General features: G+C 39.2%; 1 protein-coding gene and 1 non-coding gene across 2 annotated transcripts in view; one reads left to right on the top strand and one right to left on the bottom strand.

Moving 5' to 3' along the window:
• Positions 1-19471, top strand: part of MYO16 (myosin XVI) — a 385194-nt gene that overhangs the window by 16248 nt on the left and 349475 nt on the right. Inside the window, exon 2 of the mRNA XM_087814233.1 lies at positions 6550-6810. Coding sequence (XP_087670359.1) covers positions 6550-6810 — 261 coding nt within the window. The remainder of the gene's footprint in view (positions 1-6549; positions 6811-19471) is intronic.
• LOC148093663 (U6 spliceosomal RNA) lies at positions 9010-9112 on the bottom strand. The gene has a single exon (XR_015714205.1). It is a non-coding gene; the product is annotated as a U6 spliceosomal RNA (small nuclear RNA).

Below are 19471 nucleotides of genomic sequence, written 5' to 3'. Positions count from 1 at the left end.
ACCTGAGGGTAACAATCTTCAGTTTTATTGTTACTCTGGAACAGAAACAAGAATTATGACTGTAAATCTATATCCACCGAAAAGCTATTTGTTATAATCAAATCACTTGTTATTAAATAAATATTGCAAGGGAAATATTAAATGTGGAAAGGTATAGATTGGTATGTACAAAGTAAATCTACTTTAGAATATGCAGTAATTTTTGTGTCGTGTGTATTTATTTCCATTTTAATTTAAAAAATAAAACATTTTTTACGTTTTCTCATTAGACAAGCATGCCCTAATAATTGGATGGAGACCCAAGAAATGGTCACATGATACATAAATTAAAAAATTAAAGACAATAAAGTAGTGAGATGAAAAATATTGTTGATTTTCTTGAGTAGAATTTAAATTAAATTTCTTCTTCTATCTTTCAAAGTAGTGTTTCAGTGCTGGATTATATGAAGCAGGCGTTGTGAACTTAAATATTGAGATATTTTAGGGCACAGCATCTATAGCTTCTCAAAATGCAATTTTTTTTGTACTATTTTTTGCTCTATAAAGAAGGGTGTGGACCTGCAGTTTGATTACAAGGATGTTAAAATCTAGCCATTTTCAAAGACTTCAGTGCAAAAGAAGGTTTTTTCTAAGGCTCTGGGGGAGTGTGTTGAAATTGATTATACTCTTGTCTGTGAAAATCCTCATTCTTCCTTTGTTTCATTGTCATTGTACAAGCAGTAAAAAATTACTCTGGAAGCATGTTTTAACAGTTGACTCTGAGAATAAAACTTCTGCTAGGAGAGTTGTTGGGTGTGTAGATATAACTGTGTGTGTGTGTGTGCAACACCTATGTGCAAGCATGCTAATTTCTTTCCTGGGCACCCACCTCTAGGCTCTTAAGAGTTCCTAGCAAACATTTTAATAAAATAGGATAAGCAATATATTTGCACATACATTTTTCATTAAATACTGAAACTATGTATCCTTTTAAAACTCCTGTGATGCATGCAGCACCTTGTCTTCTCCCCCCCCCCACATACACATTTTTATTGTGGCAAAACACAATAAAAGCATTTATTAGCTTAACCACTTTTTATTTTAATTTTTAAAAATATGTCCTTACTGATTTCAGAGAGGGAGAGGAGAGAGAGAGAAACATCAATGATGAGAGAGTCATTGATTGGCTGCCTCCTGCACGCCCCCTGCTGGGGAATCGAGCCCGCAGCCCAGGCATGTGCCCCGACCAGGAATCGAATTGCATTCTCCTGGATCCTAGGCCAGTGCTCAACCGCTGAGCCACTCCTGGCCGAGCTAGCTTAAACAATTTAAATGTACTGTTCAGTAGAGTTAAGCATATTCACAGTGTTGTGACAGATCTCCAGACCATTTTTTATCTGTGAAATCTGCTACTCTATACTCATTAAACAACAACTCTCACCTTCTTCTTCTCTCCAGCCCCTGGCAACCACTGTTCTAAATCATTTCTATGAATTTGACTACTTTAGGTACCTCATATAAGTGGACTCATACAGTATTTGTCTTTTTGTTACTGGTTAATTTCATTGGGCATGTGCTGAGTGTTCATCCCCGTTCTATCATGTGATAGGATTTCCTTCCTTTTTAGGGCAGAATAAACAGCCCATTGTATGTATATATGTCATTGTGTTTATCCAGTCATCCATTGATGACATTTAGGTTGCTTCCACCTCTTGGCTACTTTGAAGTGGGCTGTAATGAATGTAAGTGGGCAAACATCTCTTACAGATACTGTTTTCAATTCTTTTGGGCATATACCCAGAAGTAAGATTGCTGGATCCTATGGTAGTTCTATTTTTAATTTTTTGAGGAAACTTCATACTGTTTTCTATAGTAGTTGCACCATTTTTCAATCCCACCAACAGTGCAAAAGGGTCCCCAGCACTTCTTATTTTCTGAGTTTTGTGTGTGTGTGTGTTGTTTTTTGTTGTTTTTTTTTGTAATACCCATTCTAATGGGTGTGAGGTGATAGCTTACTATGGTTTGGATTTGCATTTCATTGATGATTAGTGACTTTGAGCATCGTTTTTTTGTACTTGATGTGCATTTGTATATCATCTTTCGAGAAACATCTATTCAAATCCTTTGCCCATTTTTAAATTTGGTTACTTGACATTTTTATTTTTGAGTTGTAAGAGTTCTTTATATATTTGGATATTAACCCCTTATCAGACAAGTGCTTTACAAATATTTTCTCCCATTTTTCCCCATCCTGTGGGTTGCCTTTTACTCTGTTGACTGTGTTCTTTGATGCACAGAATTTTTTAGTTAGTCCAGTTTGTCTATTTTTGCTTTTCTTGCCTGTGCCTTTGGTGTCCTATCCAAGGAATCATTGCTAAGTCCAGTGTCATGAAACATCTGTTTTTTGTCTGTGAGTTTTATAGTTTTATGAACCACATAATCTCACCTAGAAAGATTAATACATAATGTAGTTATTGAAAGAAACTGGCAAACTATTTTCTTGAATGGTTGTGCTAGATGACATTCCCCACTAGCATGGTAAGAGATCCAGCTTCCCCACATCCTGACCAGTGTTTGTATTGTGACTAATTTTATTTTTATCCTAGCTCTTCTAACAAGTGTAGTGATACCCCATCGTGTTTTAATTTGCATTTCTGTAATGGCTGGTAATGTTGAACAGCTTCCCATGTGCTTATTTGTCATCCATATATGTCAGTGAAATGTGTCTTCATGTCTTTTTCACATTTTCTAATTGGTTCATTTGCATTTTTACCATTGAGTTTCGAGTTCTTTGTATATTCTAGATGTGATTCTTCTGTCAGATACATGGTTTCCAAGAACTTCCCCCAAGTCTGTAGCTTTCCTTTTTACCCTCTTAGTGGGCACTTTTACACAGCAAAGATTTTAGTTGTGACCGAGTCCAGTCTATAATTTTTTTCTTTTATGAACCATGTTTTGATATCAAGCCTAAAATACCAAGTATCAGGTATTTTCTCCTACATTCTTCTAAAAGTGTTACTGTTTATGCTTTACATTTAAGTCTACGATCTATTTTGTGTGTATTTTTTGTATAAGGTGTGAGGTTTAGGTTAAGGTTAATTTTTCCCCTATGGATGTCCAACTACTCCAGTATCGTTTGTTGGAAAGATTACCCCCACTGACTCGCTTTTACGCTTTTGTCACAAAGGAGTTGGCTGTATTTGTGTAGAACTAATTCTCTAGGTTCTCTTTTCTGTTCCATTAATCCAAGTGTCTGCTCTTCTACCAGTGCCACAAATAGAAAATATTGAAAAGATAATTAGCAAAATATTTATTTCCTTCAAAAATAAGGGAATGGTTTGTTTACAAAATGGGTTTTTGTTAGTCCTAATCTTTTGCCTTGCATGCTAGATTGTTTTGTATTTATTTTTATCTGCCATATATTTCAAAAGGTTTATAGAGTTCATAGTTGTAGGAGAGATGCATCTTAAGTTTAAGTTTTTCCAGTATTATAACACTTATTATATTTGTCAGTCAAATGAGTGTGAAATCATATCGTTAATTTTTTCTATACATTAGTGAGGCTCTGAATCTGTTGTTAGGTTTGAAAATGTAGCTTTGTTCTCTGTGTGTATTGACTTGCGTCGAGCAGAATTCTGGACTGTCAGTCCTAACAGCTGAGTCATAGAGTTTGTTGTTTTTACACATGTGTAACACAGTATTTACAATGTTAACTACATTTTTTTCCTCCTTCTCCCCACATTTTATGGCCCTTATTTCTTTTAATTTTTTACCCCTATGTTTACTAAAACCTTCATACTGAGGTAAGATAGAAGCTTCCTTTTCTAAATTTGAAGCAGAATTTAAAGTAGTGACAGACACTCCCGGGTGTTCTAAAATAAGCCATTCTTTTACTCCACCAACAAATTGCACAGTCCTGGGTCATTTAGCTAATATTCATATAGACTGTTTGCATGTGTAATGATAAATGAAATTGATCTATAACTTCCATTTTTGTGATGTCCTCACCTGGTTTCGACAGCAAGTTTATGCGAGTCTCCAAAATGAGTGGAGATAATTTCGTCTCAGTGTCCCAGTGATGAAGTTCAGTAAGTCTTGAGTAGACTGCTTCAAAACTATGTTTCCTATAACTTTGTTATATTTAGTGATTGTCTTACAGATTGATAGCAGCACATATACGAAGATAGCTGATACACTCATAATTAGTAAAAGACAAGTTTCAGTGTCCCATACATTTTTAGAATATGAAATACATCAAAGTATAGACTATTTAAAATCAAAGCATGGGGAATTATTTAATAAGAAAATGTATTAAAAATCAATCTTGTGTACATGTATGGATTTGAAATTTACTAGCCTTAGTTTCTGATTTTCCAAATCATAAGGGGATTAATTTACGAACTACTCTCAGTGCTCCTTTTTGACAGCCTGGGATGGTTGCTCAGTGAATCATGAGCTGTCACTGCACACACCTTAAACATTACTTAAGACCCCTTTCTAGAGTTAAAAGGTAGAGGACTCTTGTATTTATTAGATTATCCTCCACATTCCACTGTGTGCTACTCAGCACATGACACTGCAATGTCATTGGTTTTATTTCTTTAGGTTTTTCAGTGGCTCCAAAGATTCCCCGGGCACCTGCTGGCAACCCAGGAAAGTCATGGAAGTCCTCGTGTCTTGAGAATCCAAGTCAATGAATCAAACTTGGTGCAGCTTTCTAAATAGATTTGAAATTGAAAAATATTTCCCATTCATTATTAATGAATTTGCACAATCTATTTGTGACGGTGATCATGGCTTTTATCAAACAAACATACACGGAGAAATGTTTTATTATTTCAGAAATGCTCTTGTCTCTTTGTGTTTAGGTCATTGGAAAGGGATATTTTATGTGTGGTTATTTGGTACTTCTAACAAACGTCACTATTACAGATACTTATGAAGAGTTTTATGAAAACATATGATTCTAAATGTTGCCAAATGCTAACAACCAAAGCAAAATTTTCCAACACTGCTTCTCTCCCCTCCCCCTTATGTATATTAAATACCTGGCTGTAGAGAATCACTGTATCTCTTTTTTTGAGCCTTTATGGAACATTTATGACTGTCCTAAGATCATCTCTTTCATCTTGACCAAGGCACAGACTCAACTTAGTTTACTTGCAACATAGGGATGGATTGTCATGCCTGTTGGTCGTGAGAAAAACACTTTGCAGAGCATCAGGTGAAACAAAAATAGAAATAGCGTCACAACTTGCTGTCCTTTCAAAGGAATAGGGCACATTTCCAAAGACAAAGGACCAGTACCCTTATGGCATGATATTTCCAGATATGGCATATGATGAACTACATTTTTGTGCATGCACAGTTTCTTTTACTTGCTTGAGACTTACATCAAAAATATCTTAAGAGAAGAACATATAAATGCTTATCTGAACCTGTATTTGTGAGTCAGATTCTAGAACTTTCAGTGCTTTAACATTAATTTTCTGCCAATAGTAAAGTTTTAACCAAGTGGTAAATATATGAGTTAGTACAATTCCATTATAGGTGTTTTGGGTGGTGTTTATAGGAAATAGCACCTTGAAAGAAAGTATTTTCATTTTCAGGGCAGAGAACTCAGTTTGTTAATCACTATATGAGTAAGAGAAATAATACAAGTGTAACAATTTTATCCATAGTTTTGAATTGCCAAGAGAAAAACCTCCATTCCAGTGCTTAATCTTTATACTTAACATTATTAGGTTTCATAGGAATGAATGTTACCAATCACTAGGAAACATGTTTAGCAATAAATTGGTGAAAAAGGATCATTGTGTCATATAAACAATTGATAGCATACCTATGTTCTACATAAACAATTTATAGCTTACATATATTCTGTTACATTAGATTAGCAGAGTCATCAGGATATGCAAAACCAATTTTATTAGAGTGAGCTGAAAGACTTAGAATGGCTTCCTGCCAGAACTTAGCATGTAAAATATGGCCAGCATTATTCAATTAGATAAAGGATCTTAGCGCAGTGGTAATACTTTTAGGGCTTTGGCGTAGCTTTAAAGAAATAAGAAAACAGGAATGGTTAGATGTTAAACAAAACCATACATCTGTATGGAATTCTTTTTTTAAAAATTGTGTTATTACCGTGCAATCTTTTCTTCTTTTTATTGAATTTATTGGGGTCACACTGGTTAACAAAATTATATAGGTTTCAGGTGCACAATCCTATAACACATCATATGTACACTGTATTGTGTGTTAACCACCCTAAGTCCAGTCCCCTTCCATCACCATTGATCCCCCCTATATCCTCCCACCCCCCCACCCCCCAGCAATCACCACTCCATCTTGAGTAAGATATTAACTCTCAAAAAAAGAGGAAAAATCTATTAACGCTCTTTGTTTTTCTCCAAATCTGTACATAGGCCCTGGCATTTGTATGCCAGGCACAAAGCGGAGTGAGTGAGCTGCTGCCCCGTGCGCCGGGTGGCAGGGAGCGACGCGTGCGCCGGAATGCGGCTGTGCGCTGTGATGACGGGCCTGGTGACTGTCCCACTGCCTTTCTTCCAGGTTGCCTTCAGCTATGTAACGTGTTCCGATCGCATGAGATGGAAATTGACCAGTGCCTGCTGGAGACCCTGCCCCTGGGCCAGCGGCAGCGGCTGGTGCGGCGCCTGCGCTGCGAGCAGGTGCGCGCCTACTACGCGCGCGAGCGGGGCTCCGGGCGGCGCGGGGCCCCGGGGCGCCGGGGGCCGGGCCGGGGCCCGAGGGTGCGCTTCGGCCTCGGGGACCTGCTGCGGGACGCGATCACCCGCCGAGACGACCGAGAAGGTACGGATGCAAGCCAGGGTTCCCGGGGTCTCCTGTGGGCGGGGGTGTTGCTTCTCGGTGGGGGCCTGAGGGGTAGAATTCCTTTAAGTGTCAGGGCCCTTCTTGGAACTGAGATAGTCAACCCAATAAAAGATCTTTTCCGTGAGCATAGTCAAAAGTCCCAAGTCTCCCTGTAAAGATGAAAAGCATGCAAGATTTTGGTTAATTTGTGGTATAGATATATTTTTTTAAGAATTACCTACCTGCAAAGCAAGTGGTTTCCTTGCAAATGGTTCATTCTAGTTGTTAATGAAACTTTTAAAAATGAGATTGTTTCCTTTGAAGTTGAGATTGTGTAGTAAAATTCATTATTATCGCATTCATGAATATATATAGTCGTACAGTCAGCCCCCCCCAAACCCTCAGGATATCGGAGTCAGTTGGTTTATCTGTTAAAATTGACTGGCCTGTAGTATCAAATTTTATTAACAATACTTAATCCAAGTTTCAGTTGTTTTTATAAAACTATTAGGCTTCTCATCTTTCATGTACTTTGTGTCCGAATTGTTCTGCTTTTGTTTTTGGAATATAATTTCCATAGTTCGAATGTGTAAGATACTTTCCAGCTGTAGGTATAAATATGGAAGGCTTCGGGGAAGCAAACAGGAATTACCTTATCTTGCTTGGCTCTAAGGCCAGTGGTTGAATTAATCTAAAACAGGCACGTGGTTAATCCGTTAACCACATTTCAAAGTTAACTCTCTGAAAACCAGCTTTTGGTATTCTTTTGGTAATTCATTTAGTCGCAAAACTCTTCCCGAGCTATTTATATTTCTTAACCTGTTCAATCTGGAAAAAAATAATAAATTTAGTAACATACGTGGTCCCAACACTTTCAAATAGGGATTGTGGTTCTGCATCTAAGAAAACTGACAGCACGTTTTATACAATAATAGCTATAATACGAAGACTAAAGTAGTTCTTTTCATGGTTTTGTGTGGGCTGGTTAGTCAAACTAGAATGCTCTGGGAATTTCTGAGATTCTTTACAATGCAGTGACGGTGGCAGAGAATCTCTGAGCGGGAAAGTGCTTACAGATCATCTGGTCCAATGCTCTTTATTTTACATATGAAGGAACTGTCCCCAGAGCGCTCTTACCTCTTGTCCTATTATTCTCTTTTCACTTGTAGCTTTTTATTTAATGGTTGTCTCCTCTGTGGAGTTATAAGCACATGGAGGGGCAGGGACACTGTCAGTCAGGTTCCCTGCATCCTACTGCTCATTTCAGCACCTTCCAGCAGCGTTGAGAGAGTGAAGTTTGTCCAAGTCCACGAGACAATAGTTGTCAGAGCAAATCTGAGTTAGAATGCAGGCAGATTTAAGCCCTATATTGAATTAAAAGTTATGAAACAACAAAAAATTACTTGCACAGTTGTAAAATCTCTTGTGTAAAATATTTACAGGGCAAAATAATACCTAAGTTAAGGCTAAGATTTAAGGCTAAATTAAAATAGTAGAATAATAAATCCAGAGAACACAATAAATAATGCTATAATGATTCCCCAAATATTGTAATTTTGGGGGAAAACACTGAAGTAATGATTAACTTTGATTTTTTTTTTTAATTGCTTTTTGTGTGTTTGTTTTTTGAATTGCAATGAAGAGAAAGAATGGGACACTAAGGTTCCACATTTTGTTTGATGTAATGACCAACAGAAAGTATTCAAAATGATAGGGACAATAGGACGCAGAAGAAAAATCACACACACACACAATATTCTTTGTACTCTTGCTAATTACTGGACTAAATTCTTCCTATACACTATCTTGTTTATTCTTTATGGCAAAAGTAACACAAAAAATTCTGAAGATTCTTAGAAAAGAATGTCCCTAGGAAGACAACTTACAAAACTTTATTCTTCCCAGGAAATAGTTTTATTACTAATGGAAACAAATATTATGTTCATCAGTGATGAAACAATGGAATGACTTTTTGAACTCAACAAAAGAGTTTGACTTTGTAGTCAATTATTAAAATTTTAAGTACATTATTGCAATATAAAATAAAATATTTGTCCACATAGGGGTCTTAGCTCTGTCTGCCATAAGAAAGCACTATAGACTGGGTGGCTTAAACAACAGACACTTATTTCTCACAGTTTTGAAGTTTAGATAGTCCAAGATCAACATGCCACCAGATTTGGCTCTTTTTTTTTAAAAAAAAATCTGGAATGCTTCACAAATTTGCATGTCATCCTTGCACAGGGGCCATGCTAACCTTGTATCGGCCCAATTTTAGTATACGTGCTGCCGAAGTGAGCACCAGATTTGGTTCTTAAGAGCACTGTTCCTGGCTTGAAGATGACCACCTTCTCACTGCATCCCCACAAGATGGAGAGAGGAGGCTCTGGTCTCTTCCTTATAAGGGTACTAATGTTTTCATGGGGGCCCTACCTAATCACCTCCCAAAGCCCCAGCTCCTAATATCATCACATTGTGGGTTAGGCCTTCAATATATTATTTTTGTGAAGGAAAAATTCAGATGGCATAGTTATTCTGTACTTGAAACTGACCCACATATGAAATGATGGTCACATCTATTACTTCTTTTGAGCGTCTCATCGACCTTGGGAACTCCCACATAAATGCCAATACATCTTCTGTATCAGAGGGAAAGTATTAATATCTTGCAAATTTAAGAAATTAAATTTAATTGAAAATGTAAACAATCTCTTTGGAGGCATCATAACCTCTCTAGCATGTTTTACTTCTCCTAGAACTGTATCCGGGAAAAAGATTACACTTAGTCATGGTAGTCCTATTTTCATTTATCTTTAAGCTACGCAAAAGTCAAATGTATACATTTATACAATTTAGACAGTAAAATAATATTGCCCTAAGAACAACCCCTTTTCATTGAAGTAATTGTTTAAAACATTTCAGATTGTGCATTTGTGTAAATTTAAAAAAAATTTAATTCCAGATACTTTCGTTGGCTTGCTGAGTATAAATAGTCAAATACACTATTTCAGAGCACAACATGCTAAGGTTTATAGCATGCCATTTAGAAGCAATTCAGGAGTTTTGTTTAACTTTATAAATGTTGCATTTCTGTAAGTGTAAATTTAGTATCTTTGATACTTTATTGTTTCTTTCTGGGAGATAGTGACATTTTAGTGTATAATGTGTCATTTTAATATACCACATGAATCTAAAACAGTTCTTTTCCATCTTACAGGAACATTTGTTCCAAGTTTTCTCTTAGGGCTTTTAATTCGACTCTCTTTGAGTTATATCATGCAAAAGAAAAAGAGAGGAGAGAGAGAGAGACTTAAGGAGACAGAAAGTAAATGTCTAAACGTAGAGAAAATTTAAATGGGAATCCAGTTTCCTGTGTTAGCATAGCCACTCCCAAATATCAGTCAGGTTTTACTGATTAGTCCATACATGTTTTTACTAAAAGTAAAGGCAATGGACTGACTTAATTATTCTTTTATAATCTAGCGCTGTGCAGGCATACTCAGCCCTGTCTGAACTTTACACGACTTTAGTCACATAATCCTCCTGTTGACCATACGCTGCTTCCTGCGGCAGGGTGCTCTCCCATTGTCAGGGTAGGGATACTGAACCTCAGAACTAATTGCAGGTTTTTTCTTCAGTCCACCTGAGTTTGGAAACCATGTTTTGTCTACAAGACCCTACTGTCTCTCAAGTTTATTTCTTTTTTCTTAAGCCACTTTACTGAGCTATGGTTAACATAGGAACATTTACTTGTGAATTTCTATGCCAAATATTTACTGAAGGACTGTTTCAGCCACACAATGAACTTGCAAGTATAGATAGAGACCTGTGATGTCAAACTTCACGTATATCTTTATTTTAACCTAAAATTCTATGGAGTCTCTTAGGAAAAAGGAAAATGTCAAATTACAACAATGTGAGACTGTTTCCTTCTCCTGCCTCTCAGACCCCTGGCCAGTCTCCTTGGAGGGCTAAGGTCCAAGGTCCAGGGTCTGAGGTTCTGGCCCTGACTCTTCCCTGTCTACCTGTCCTCTCTGGAAAGCCTCACTTTCCCCTTGGATTCACTTCCATTCCTGTGATTCCCAAATTGCACTCTGACCTTTCTCCTGAGTTCGAGACCCTGCCTTTGTGTCGGCCTTACATCTCTAACTTGTCACGTTCCAAATTGAATATCTACCTTCCTCTCCTTCCAAATCAAAATGGTCCTTTCTTTCTGGTCTCTATTTCAGCTAATGCCACTATCACTTCCCTGGTCTTACAGCCCAGAAATCGTGATGTCATGTTGATTCAAGTGCACATTTGTAAAGTGTTGATGATCATACCTCCTTGGAATAATTGACAGGGAGTGTCAATTATTTGTATATTATCCAGAGCCTTCTAAGAATATGCCTAGAATGCAGTGGATGCTCTCTCTCTCTATATGTATCAGATGAGGTATTGTTAGGATGAGTGAACATCTCCTCACTTAGAATTGCATAAGTAAATCATTAGGACCAAGTTTTCTCTCCCATGCCCACGCCCACCCTTAAATGTGTAGCCTTAGGTCAAAAATGAATTTCATATATTGCTTAAGTGTTTTATACATGAAGCCCTAGAGACTGCCTGTGAAACACAGAGCTTGTGAGTACTCAGCCCAGCCCTTTCCTTGTATTCACTAGCTGGGCACAGAAGTTAAAATTCTGAAGTAGTTGGTTACCACATAAATGTATTTACTTATCTGCCTACTCCTTTATTTATTTATATTTTATTACTTAGAGAATAAATGAAAATGGAGCCAATTACATTTTTTCACTGCTACTGTTTAATTAATGCTGCCTTTATGAAGATGGCCCATCTGCTCTGGCAGTGTTTTCCTAGAGGTGGGTATAGATTTTCATTCTTTCTCCCTCACATCCCCACAACCAGCTGCACAAATTGGCATTCAGAAAATGTGACAGTCAATAAGTGGATTTAAGCTGATACCCCACAGACATTGAAATGAGGCTCTGCCACCCTGAGAACAGCGGTCAAAACGCCCAAGCAGGTACCCAACCCAGTTCCCTACATACATTTATTGTGAATACAATAGAGTGTGGTGTGTGTGACGTTCTCACCGGGGAAAATATTTCTAGATCGCAGAACTAGGAGTATAATATACTTGACATGGGATATATGTAGACTGTCTCCAAAAGAGTTGGATTCAACAAATATAAATTCTTGTGTATTAGATACTTGGGGTTGTAAAGCAACTATAAAGCAGTGTCCTGTATTTAAGGAAGAAATAGGGGAGAGAACATTCCCAGTGAAAAGACAGAATTTACTGTTGTCTGCATCTCCCATGCTCTAGAGCAGCACCGAGCCTGAGCAGAGGGAGGGGGAATGACAGGTTTATCAGAACCCCCTGTCTTGTTGACTTCTCAGTAATATAGCAACAGAAATCCTTGAAGCTAAGCTGTACATTATCTGGTCCTTTAACTTGGTAGAAGAGGGAGAGGCGGTGGGAAGATGTAGTTCAGACAAGATGTTTAATGGGGCCGACACAGGAAGAAAAGGACCACTTTTAGATTTTTAGGAAAAAGGCTGAACTTCTCAGCTATAGGCAACATTCTCAGCAGAGACGTACCTGGAAGGCTAGATGTGTGTAGCTCATCATGCTGAACCCAGCACCCTGGGCAGTTTTGAATGTCACAGAGCGAGATTCACTAGGCCCATGATGCTTTCAATTAATATGTAACAGCTGCTAGGTAATTAAACATTCCTATTTCCAAACCAGTTATAGAATCAAAAAGAGTTGGACATTAAGTGCATTTACATTCTGAGGGATTCTGTATGAATTTAATGAGTGGCCGGTTCACCAATATCAAATTCATATTCCTGAGAAGTAGTAATTACCTTAACTGCCTGCCATGTAATCACAACTTTACCAGGGTCTGTGAGAGTAATTGAAAAAAAAAAATAGAGAAAACATGTGCTTCAAAAGCATTTATAATCTCAATGGAAAGACACACTTTTTTAAAAACAAACAAACTAGAAATTGATCCATTTAAAAGGAATTGCAATGTGTCATTCATTCATTGGGGTGAGGTGGGGATGAGGTGAATCAGAAACTACTCTGTTGGAAAATGTTAGAGTTTGGTAGGAGGAGAGAAAGGGACTTTCTGGCTGTGAGAAACATCTTGAATGCAGGAATAGGTGCAGAGAAAAGCAGGTTTCTGATAGGAGAGCATCAGGATAGAAGTATTTCTGGGAGTCAACATCCAGTGTTCTAACTCAGCTGGGGTGATGAGTCCCATCCCTGCGCTAATACTTACGAGCTGTGTCCCTGGCCCTGGCCCTTTCTCTGCCTCACCTTCATATCCTAACGTAAGGTTAAAAGATGGAGAGGAACCTCTCTCATAAGTGTCTGTGAGGATTAGTGAGATAATACATGCAAGGAACTTCAGATGACATCTGTCATGTATTGCAACATGCACAATAAATGTTAGCTACTGTCATGACTGGAAATGGAGTTAAGAGATACTCTTGAAGCAGTACAGGGTGGCAAGCTAGTAACTGTGACTGGCATGCGATTCAAAGATGATCACAGCAGATTTTTATATATAGTAATAGCATAGATTTTGGGATGTTTTGGGCAATCATACTATAAATTATAATGAGATAGAGGAGGAAAAGCCAGATGATAGGCACATAAGCTCAGGGCATTAATATAAACATGAGATAGTGGATAATAGAAATTGGGTAGTACCTTTGGAAATGGATTGAAAAGGAAACATTCACATTGTTGATATAAAAAATTCACAGCATTTTAAAATTTTCCTCTTTTCTGCTAGGACAATATGTATGTATATAGATGTCTGTGTGTGTGTCTATATATATATGTGTGTGTATATATATAAAATATGGTCCCCCCCTTATCCACGGTTTTACCTTCCATGGTACAATTTCAGTGGTCAACCACAGTCTGAAAATATTAAACGCAAAATTCCAGAAATAAACAATTCGTAAGTTCTGAATGGCATGCCATCCTGAGTAGGTTGGTCATATCTTTCAGAGACCCTTTCCATCCCAAGTAGGGTGTGAATCCTCCCTTTGTCCAGTGTGTCTGCACTGCACGCGCTCCCTGCCTGTTAAGCACTTAGTAGCTGGCTCAGTTATTAAGTGGACTGTCACAGTATCGCAGTGCTTGTGTTCAGGTGACCCTTATTTTACTTAACGATGGCCCCAAACCTGGGGTAGTGATGCTGGCAATCGGATACGCCAAAGAGAAGCTTTAAAGTGCTTCCTGTAAGCGAAAAGGTGAAGGTTTGACTTAGTAAGGAAAGAAAAAATAAAGTGTGCTGAGGTTGCTAAGCTCTATGGTAAGGATGAATCTTACATCTGAGAAATCGTGAAGAAGGAAAAATAAATTTACGCTGGTTTTGCTGTCACGCCTCAGACTGCACGGCACAGCCACAGTGCGTGACAAGTGCTTAGTTAAGATGAAAAAGGCATTAAGTTTGTGGGTGGAAGACAAGAACAGAAAACGTGTTCCAATTGGCCACACATTGCACCAGAAAGCATTGAGCCTATATGAAGACTTCATTCAGCAAGGGATCCCCTGAAACGAGTGACCCCACTCACACAACTCTTGTTACAGTACATTGTTACAGTTGTTCTATTTCATTATCAGTCATTGTTGTTGATCTCTTACTGTGCCTACTTTGTAAATTTAAACTTTATTGTAGGTATATATGTATAGAAAAAAACATAGTATATACAGGGTTTAGTATTGTCCGTGGTTTCAGGCATCCACTGGGGGTCTTGCAATATATCTCCTGTGCATAAAGGGAACTTACTATGTACACATACACATATCTGTGTTACACACATATAGTTTTATACATATATAATCATATTATATGCCAGTCATTTCTCTAAATATTTTATATGCATTTTAAAATTTAATCTCCAAAATAATTCCAGGATGTACTTACTGGATTAAATAGTGTCCCCCAAGATTACGGTCCACCGGAATGTATGACTGTGACTTTATTTGGAAAGTCTTTTTAGATATAGTCATGTTAACATTATGTCATACTAGCTTAGGGTGCGTCTTAATCCAGGATGGGTGCCCTTATAAAACGGGGGATTTGGACGCAGAAGCACAGGGAGGGAAGATGGCCTTGTGACTGTGAAGACAGGTTGGAGTAAAGCAGCTGCCAGCCAGCGAAGGCCGGGGCCTGCCCGCAGCCCTGAGAGGCCGGGAGCGAGGCGTGGAACAGCTTCTCCGAGCCTGCAGAGGGCTCTTGGCGCTGCTGACGCCTGGGTGTCAGGCTTCTGGCTTCCAGACCCGTGGAAGAGTAAATTTCTGTTGTTTTGAGCCTCCCAGTCTATGGAACCTGGTTACAGCTAATACAGGTACATACAGAGACTGCCCCAGTTTTACAGATTAGGATACTAGTGTTTAAGGAAGTCATTAAGATCAGAGTGCTAACAAGGATTCAGACCCACATCTGTCTAAACGTACAGTTGAAGGTTTAACTGCTGCATCCACATCTGTCTAAACTTAGAGTTGAAGGTTTAACTGCTGCATTCCTTCGCCTCAGTTTTAATGCCATGCTAACTCTTAGGGTGACTGAGCTGCTCAGACGCTCCTGTGTGTAAATGAGGGGAACTTTATCTCCTCTTTCACCTGTAACATTCTGTGGCTCTGAAATGTTAGAGCCAGTTGCTCTGTCCTGACTGTAATTGCCATGGAAAGGAGGCCATTTAGGGAGCGGCATGAGAACAAGGTTGGAACTAGCAGAGATCAGACTGTGAGCAAAGGGAAAAATGACAGATAAGGAAACACCTTTTCCCCCCATCTGATTGCCCCATTCTCTTTTGGTGGGACTTTTGACATAAGTGTTTCTGAGGACATGTGCACATCTGATCCCTCCATTGCCACTTTGCAGGATGCAAATGGTACACAGGTAGTTATGGTAGATGGATTAAAACTCAGGCAATCTAGCTTCAGAGCCTCTTGACAAATTAAAAAACACACACCACAAGTCTGGATTTAAGTAAGAAATCCTTATTCGAAAAAGATTATAGCAATAGGGGGAACACTCTGACCTCAGGACCAGTGAGCATCTCTCAAAATCAATCAGAAAAAAGGCTTTTTTTTTTTTTTTTAAAATAGGAAGAGGTAATGAGGGCTAGCAGGAACTTTTAGGGAGGAGGGCCAGGAGGTGGGGTGAGCAGACAGCATGATTGGGTGGGTTAGTGGGGCATCTTTCTGTCTGTGGCTGGATTATTTTTGGAATGACCTAATAAGGGAAGATTTCCAGCACCATAGTGCTTAACCATGGGGATGAGCCTGCAGAGAAGAGCGAAGGCTGAGTAGAATTAGTCGAGCCAAGTCAGTGGGGCAGTATTGGGCAATTGTGAACACTCATTAACAGTGTGCCCTTAAATCTAAACCAACCTGGAGGTTTAGAATTAATAATTGGCTGAAGGGTAAATGATTTTTCCTGATGCTATTGTACGTGAAAAGTCAGGACGTTTTTAAAATTGTTGAAACCAGTATTTATTTACTTCAACCTCTTCATCTTCAGCATGCCATTCTACTGCTCTTAGTTTTTACAAATAAATTGTAATAGTGCCTAGTGAGTGGTGACCTGAGCATATCAACACTCAACACAGTTCATTCCTTTCTTTATTCAAAATCGAGGGCTCACTCTCTCAAGTATGCCACAAAGTGGGCTAGGTGTTGGGGGTATCATGAGAAATAGAGCCTTGTATCTGCAACCTGGTAGAAGGAGAGGCAGCCCAGCAAAGAAAGGCCATCAGTATTTAATGTCTGGAGGAGAAGGAGGATGGGTGGCCAGGGCAGTGGGGTTGGACTGGAGTGGAAAATGGGACAAAGGAAATGGCATCTCGTGGCTCTTTAAATCAGGAAACTAAGCTAAAGCTACAGTTGGTCATAGGCCCGAATTCTGGCAAGAGTGTAATATTTCAGAACTGCAGGTAATTGGACATGATTGGGGTTGAGGAGTTTAGTTTAGCATCATTCTGTAGAAACCTTGAGCTTTATGTAGAGAGCTTTGGAGTTGGAGTATAAGAGAGAGGGGATGTGTTTTTATCCAAATGTGTTCAATCGTAGACGAGCACTCTAGGCATTGTGACTCTACAGATTCCCGATGTGGATGCCACCTCTTTCCTCCCCACAGATAATGATATAAGGCTTTTTCTGGTTTTTCAAAGGAATGCTAACATGGTGGCTAGAGCATAAAGGTATAAACTAATCTTTTAGGTGTCATGCCTTACATTTTTATCACTTCTCTCACATGAATATAAGAAAATGTGTGGAAGAGAAACATTGGCTTAAAAAGCACATTTTCTCTTTTTTTCTTTTAACCCAGTGATTTTCATATTTTAGGGAGGAGGAGGGCAAGTAGTGGGTTCTGGTGTATTCAATGAAGTATTGTCTCATGATTGTACAGTTTCACTCCTCTCTGTCAATTTCTTGCTTATTGTGATATTGCTTCTCAGACCTGCTCTCTTTGACTGAGGTGAATGTCTAATAAGAATTAATAGCACAACATGACATCTGTAATTTCTGCTCTGCACACTCTCAAGTTTTGATTAAATTGAAACTGAAGAAAAAAACCAAACATTTTAGTTCACCGAATTAATGCTGCAGCTAAGAGCTTCGATCCATCAAATTTTAGACAGTATTGCCACTGGTGTAAACCAAGAGTTTTCTGATTCATTGTGCACAGAGCAGTCTAGGAAAAAAAAAAAGAAAAAAAATGACTTGTAATTTTTATAGGAAAATGGCACAATCTGTCAGAGGCCCAGATTGCTGCTTAGTGCACCAGGGCAGCAGCAAAACAATCAGTAGATCACATATGCCTTTGACAGTACGACTGCAATACCCGCCAAAGTAAAATGCTTTATAGGGAAAATGCAGATTTGTCATTTGGAAAATCAGAGAAGTCATTTAGTGAGTGCACGACTGGACAGAACAGAGTTCAGAGTTTTTTCCTGAGGTTTTCCAATGCACGGGAAAGAGAACCTAACAAATACTGTTTTGTAAAGTAGCATGTTGGCTGCAAGGTTAAAACTTACCCAGTAAACCCACTCCCTCTGGCCTCTTCAAGATCATTGTTCTTCTAGATGACCCCTTCATTATGCACAGCACAGGATCATTGCTGTGGAAGAAAAATGCTGTGAGATCTTCCAAAGGGAGAGGAAAACCAAACTAAACCTCCTCCCTTTCATTTAGTAAAAACCCTCAGAAGAAGTTGTCTATACTCGCTGTGTCCTAATGCTCTCCTTCGTTGTCTCTCTGAAAACACTCCTGTTAGGCTTTCTCCCATTGATTCCACCAAACCCGCTGCCTGCTGTTATCAAGGATCTCATCCTTGACCATCTTTCCTGCTCGGTTGACTTTCTTCACTTGATTTCGGGACCTGCTCACTCTCCTCGGTTTCATTCCTACGTCACTGGTTCCTCCTTCTCTGTCTTCTTTGCAGGATACTCCTCAACTTTTCAAACGTTGAACATCATAGTACTCCAAGACTTTAGAGCTTTCCTCCATCTGCCCTCCCTCTCTAGAAATTGCCTCCCATGACCTGTGTATACTGCAAATCCCAGTTGTTACTCCTAACCAAGCCCTCTTCCTTGCGTGTAAGACTTCTCTACAGCATGTCCCCGGGGTCTCATGTACGGACCTGCTCACTGTCACACTCTTCTTTAAAAGCACTTTTTTTTTTTTTTAATTATATCTTTATTGATTTCAGAGAGAGGAAAGGAGAGGGAGAGAGAGATAGAAACATCAATGATGAGAGAGTCATTGATCAAGCCCGCAACCGGGCATGTGCCCTGACCAGGAATCGAACCCTGATCGCCTGGATCCTAGGTCGACACTCAACTGCAGCAAAGCCACGCCCGGCCGGGCCACTGTCACACTCTTGGTTTTCATCTCTTCCATCTTTCCAACTCGATGAAAGACTCCATTCTACCAGTTGTTCATGTCAAACATCTTAGAGTCTTTCTTGACTCCTCTGTTTCTCTCTCCACCCACTCTTCTGATCCGCGGACACATTCTGTTGGCCTACCTCCTGTAGCCTTCAGAATCTGGCCACCACTGCGGTGGCGCTCAGTCTAAGCCCTCACCATCTCTTGCCTGTTTAATTGCAGTAGTCTCCTGCAGCATCGCCGTGCCCCTAACCTTACCCCCTGCATCTATTTTCCATCAGCCTTCAGACACTTAAATCATGTTTAGTGCCCCTCTCTGCTTACAAATTTCAGTGGCTTCTAGTCTCACATGGTATGATATCTGAAGCCCTTGTCATGGACAGTAGGACCCTGTGACATCTGCTTCCTGCCCTGGCCCACTCTAGTCAATTTTGTGATCTCATTTTCTCCCATGCTCTTTCTCACACACTCTTTCTGGGCCACTCTGGCTTTCATATCTTTTATCAAAAGTGCTTCTCCTTCTGCTTTACAACCTTTTGATATTTTGATCTGGATTCTGCAGGGATCGTTCATTTGCCACTTTCTGCTCCAAGGCCATGTGGTTAGAGGGGCTTTCTCTGACTCTCCTGCATGAAAGTTATAAGAGATTTTTAAAGGCATGCAGCTACTTTTTGTTTCTTTGAGTTTTGAATGGAGTAGCAGGTATGTAGTTAGGCATTTGTCTTCAGGGGCTCATTCT

Source organism: Miniopterus natalensis, chromosome 2, assembly GCF_054644295.1.
Source record: "Miniopterus natalensis isolate mMinNat1 chromosome 2, mMinNat1.hap1, whole genome shotgun sequence".
Lineage (NCBI taxonomy): Eukaryota > Metazoa > Chordata > Mammalia > Chiroptera > Miniopteridae > Miniopterus > Miniopterus natalensis.
The sequence above is the reverse complement of the archived record's forward strand: the minus strand, read 5'-3'. Positions and strand labels throughout refer to the sequence as shown.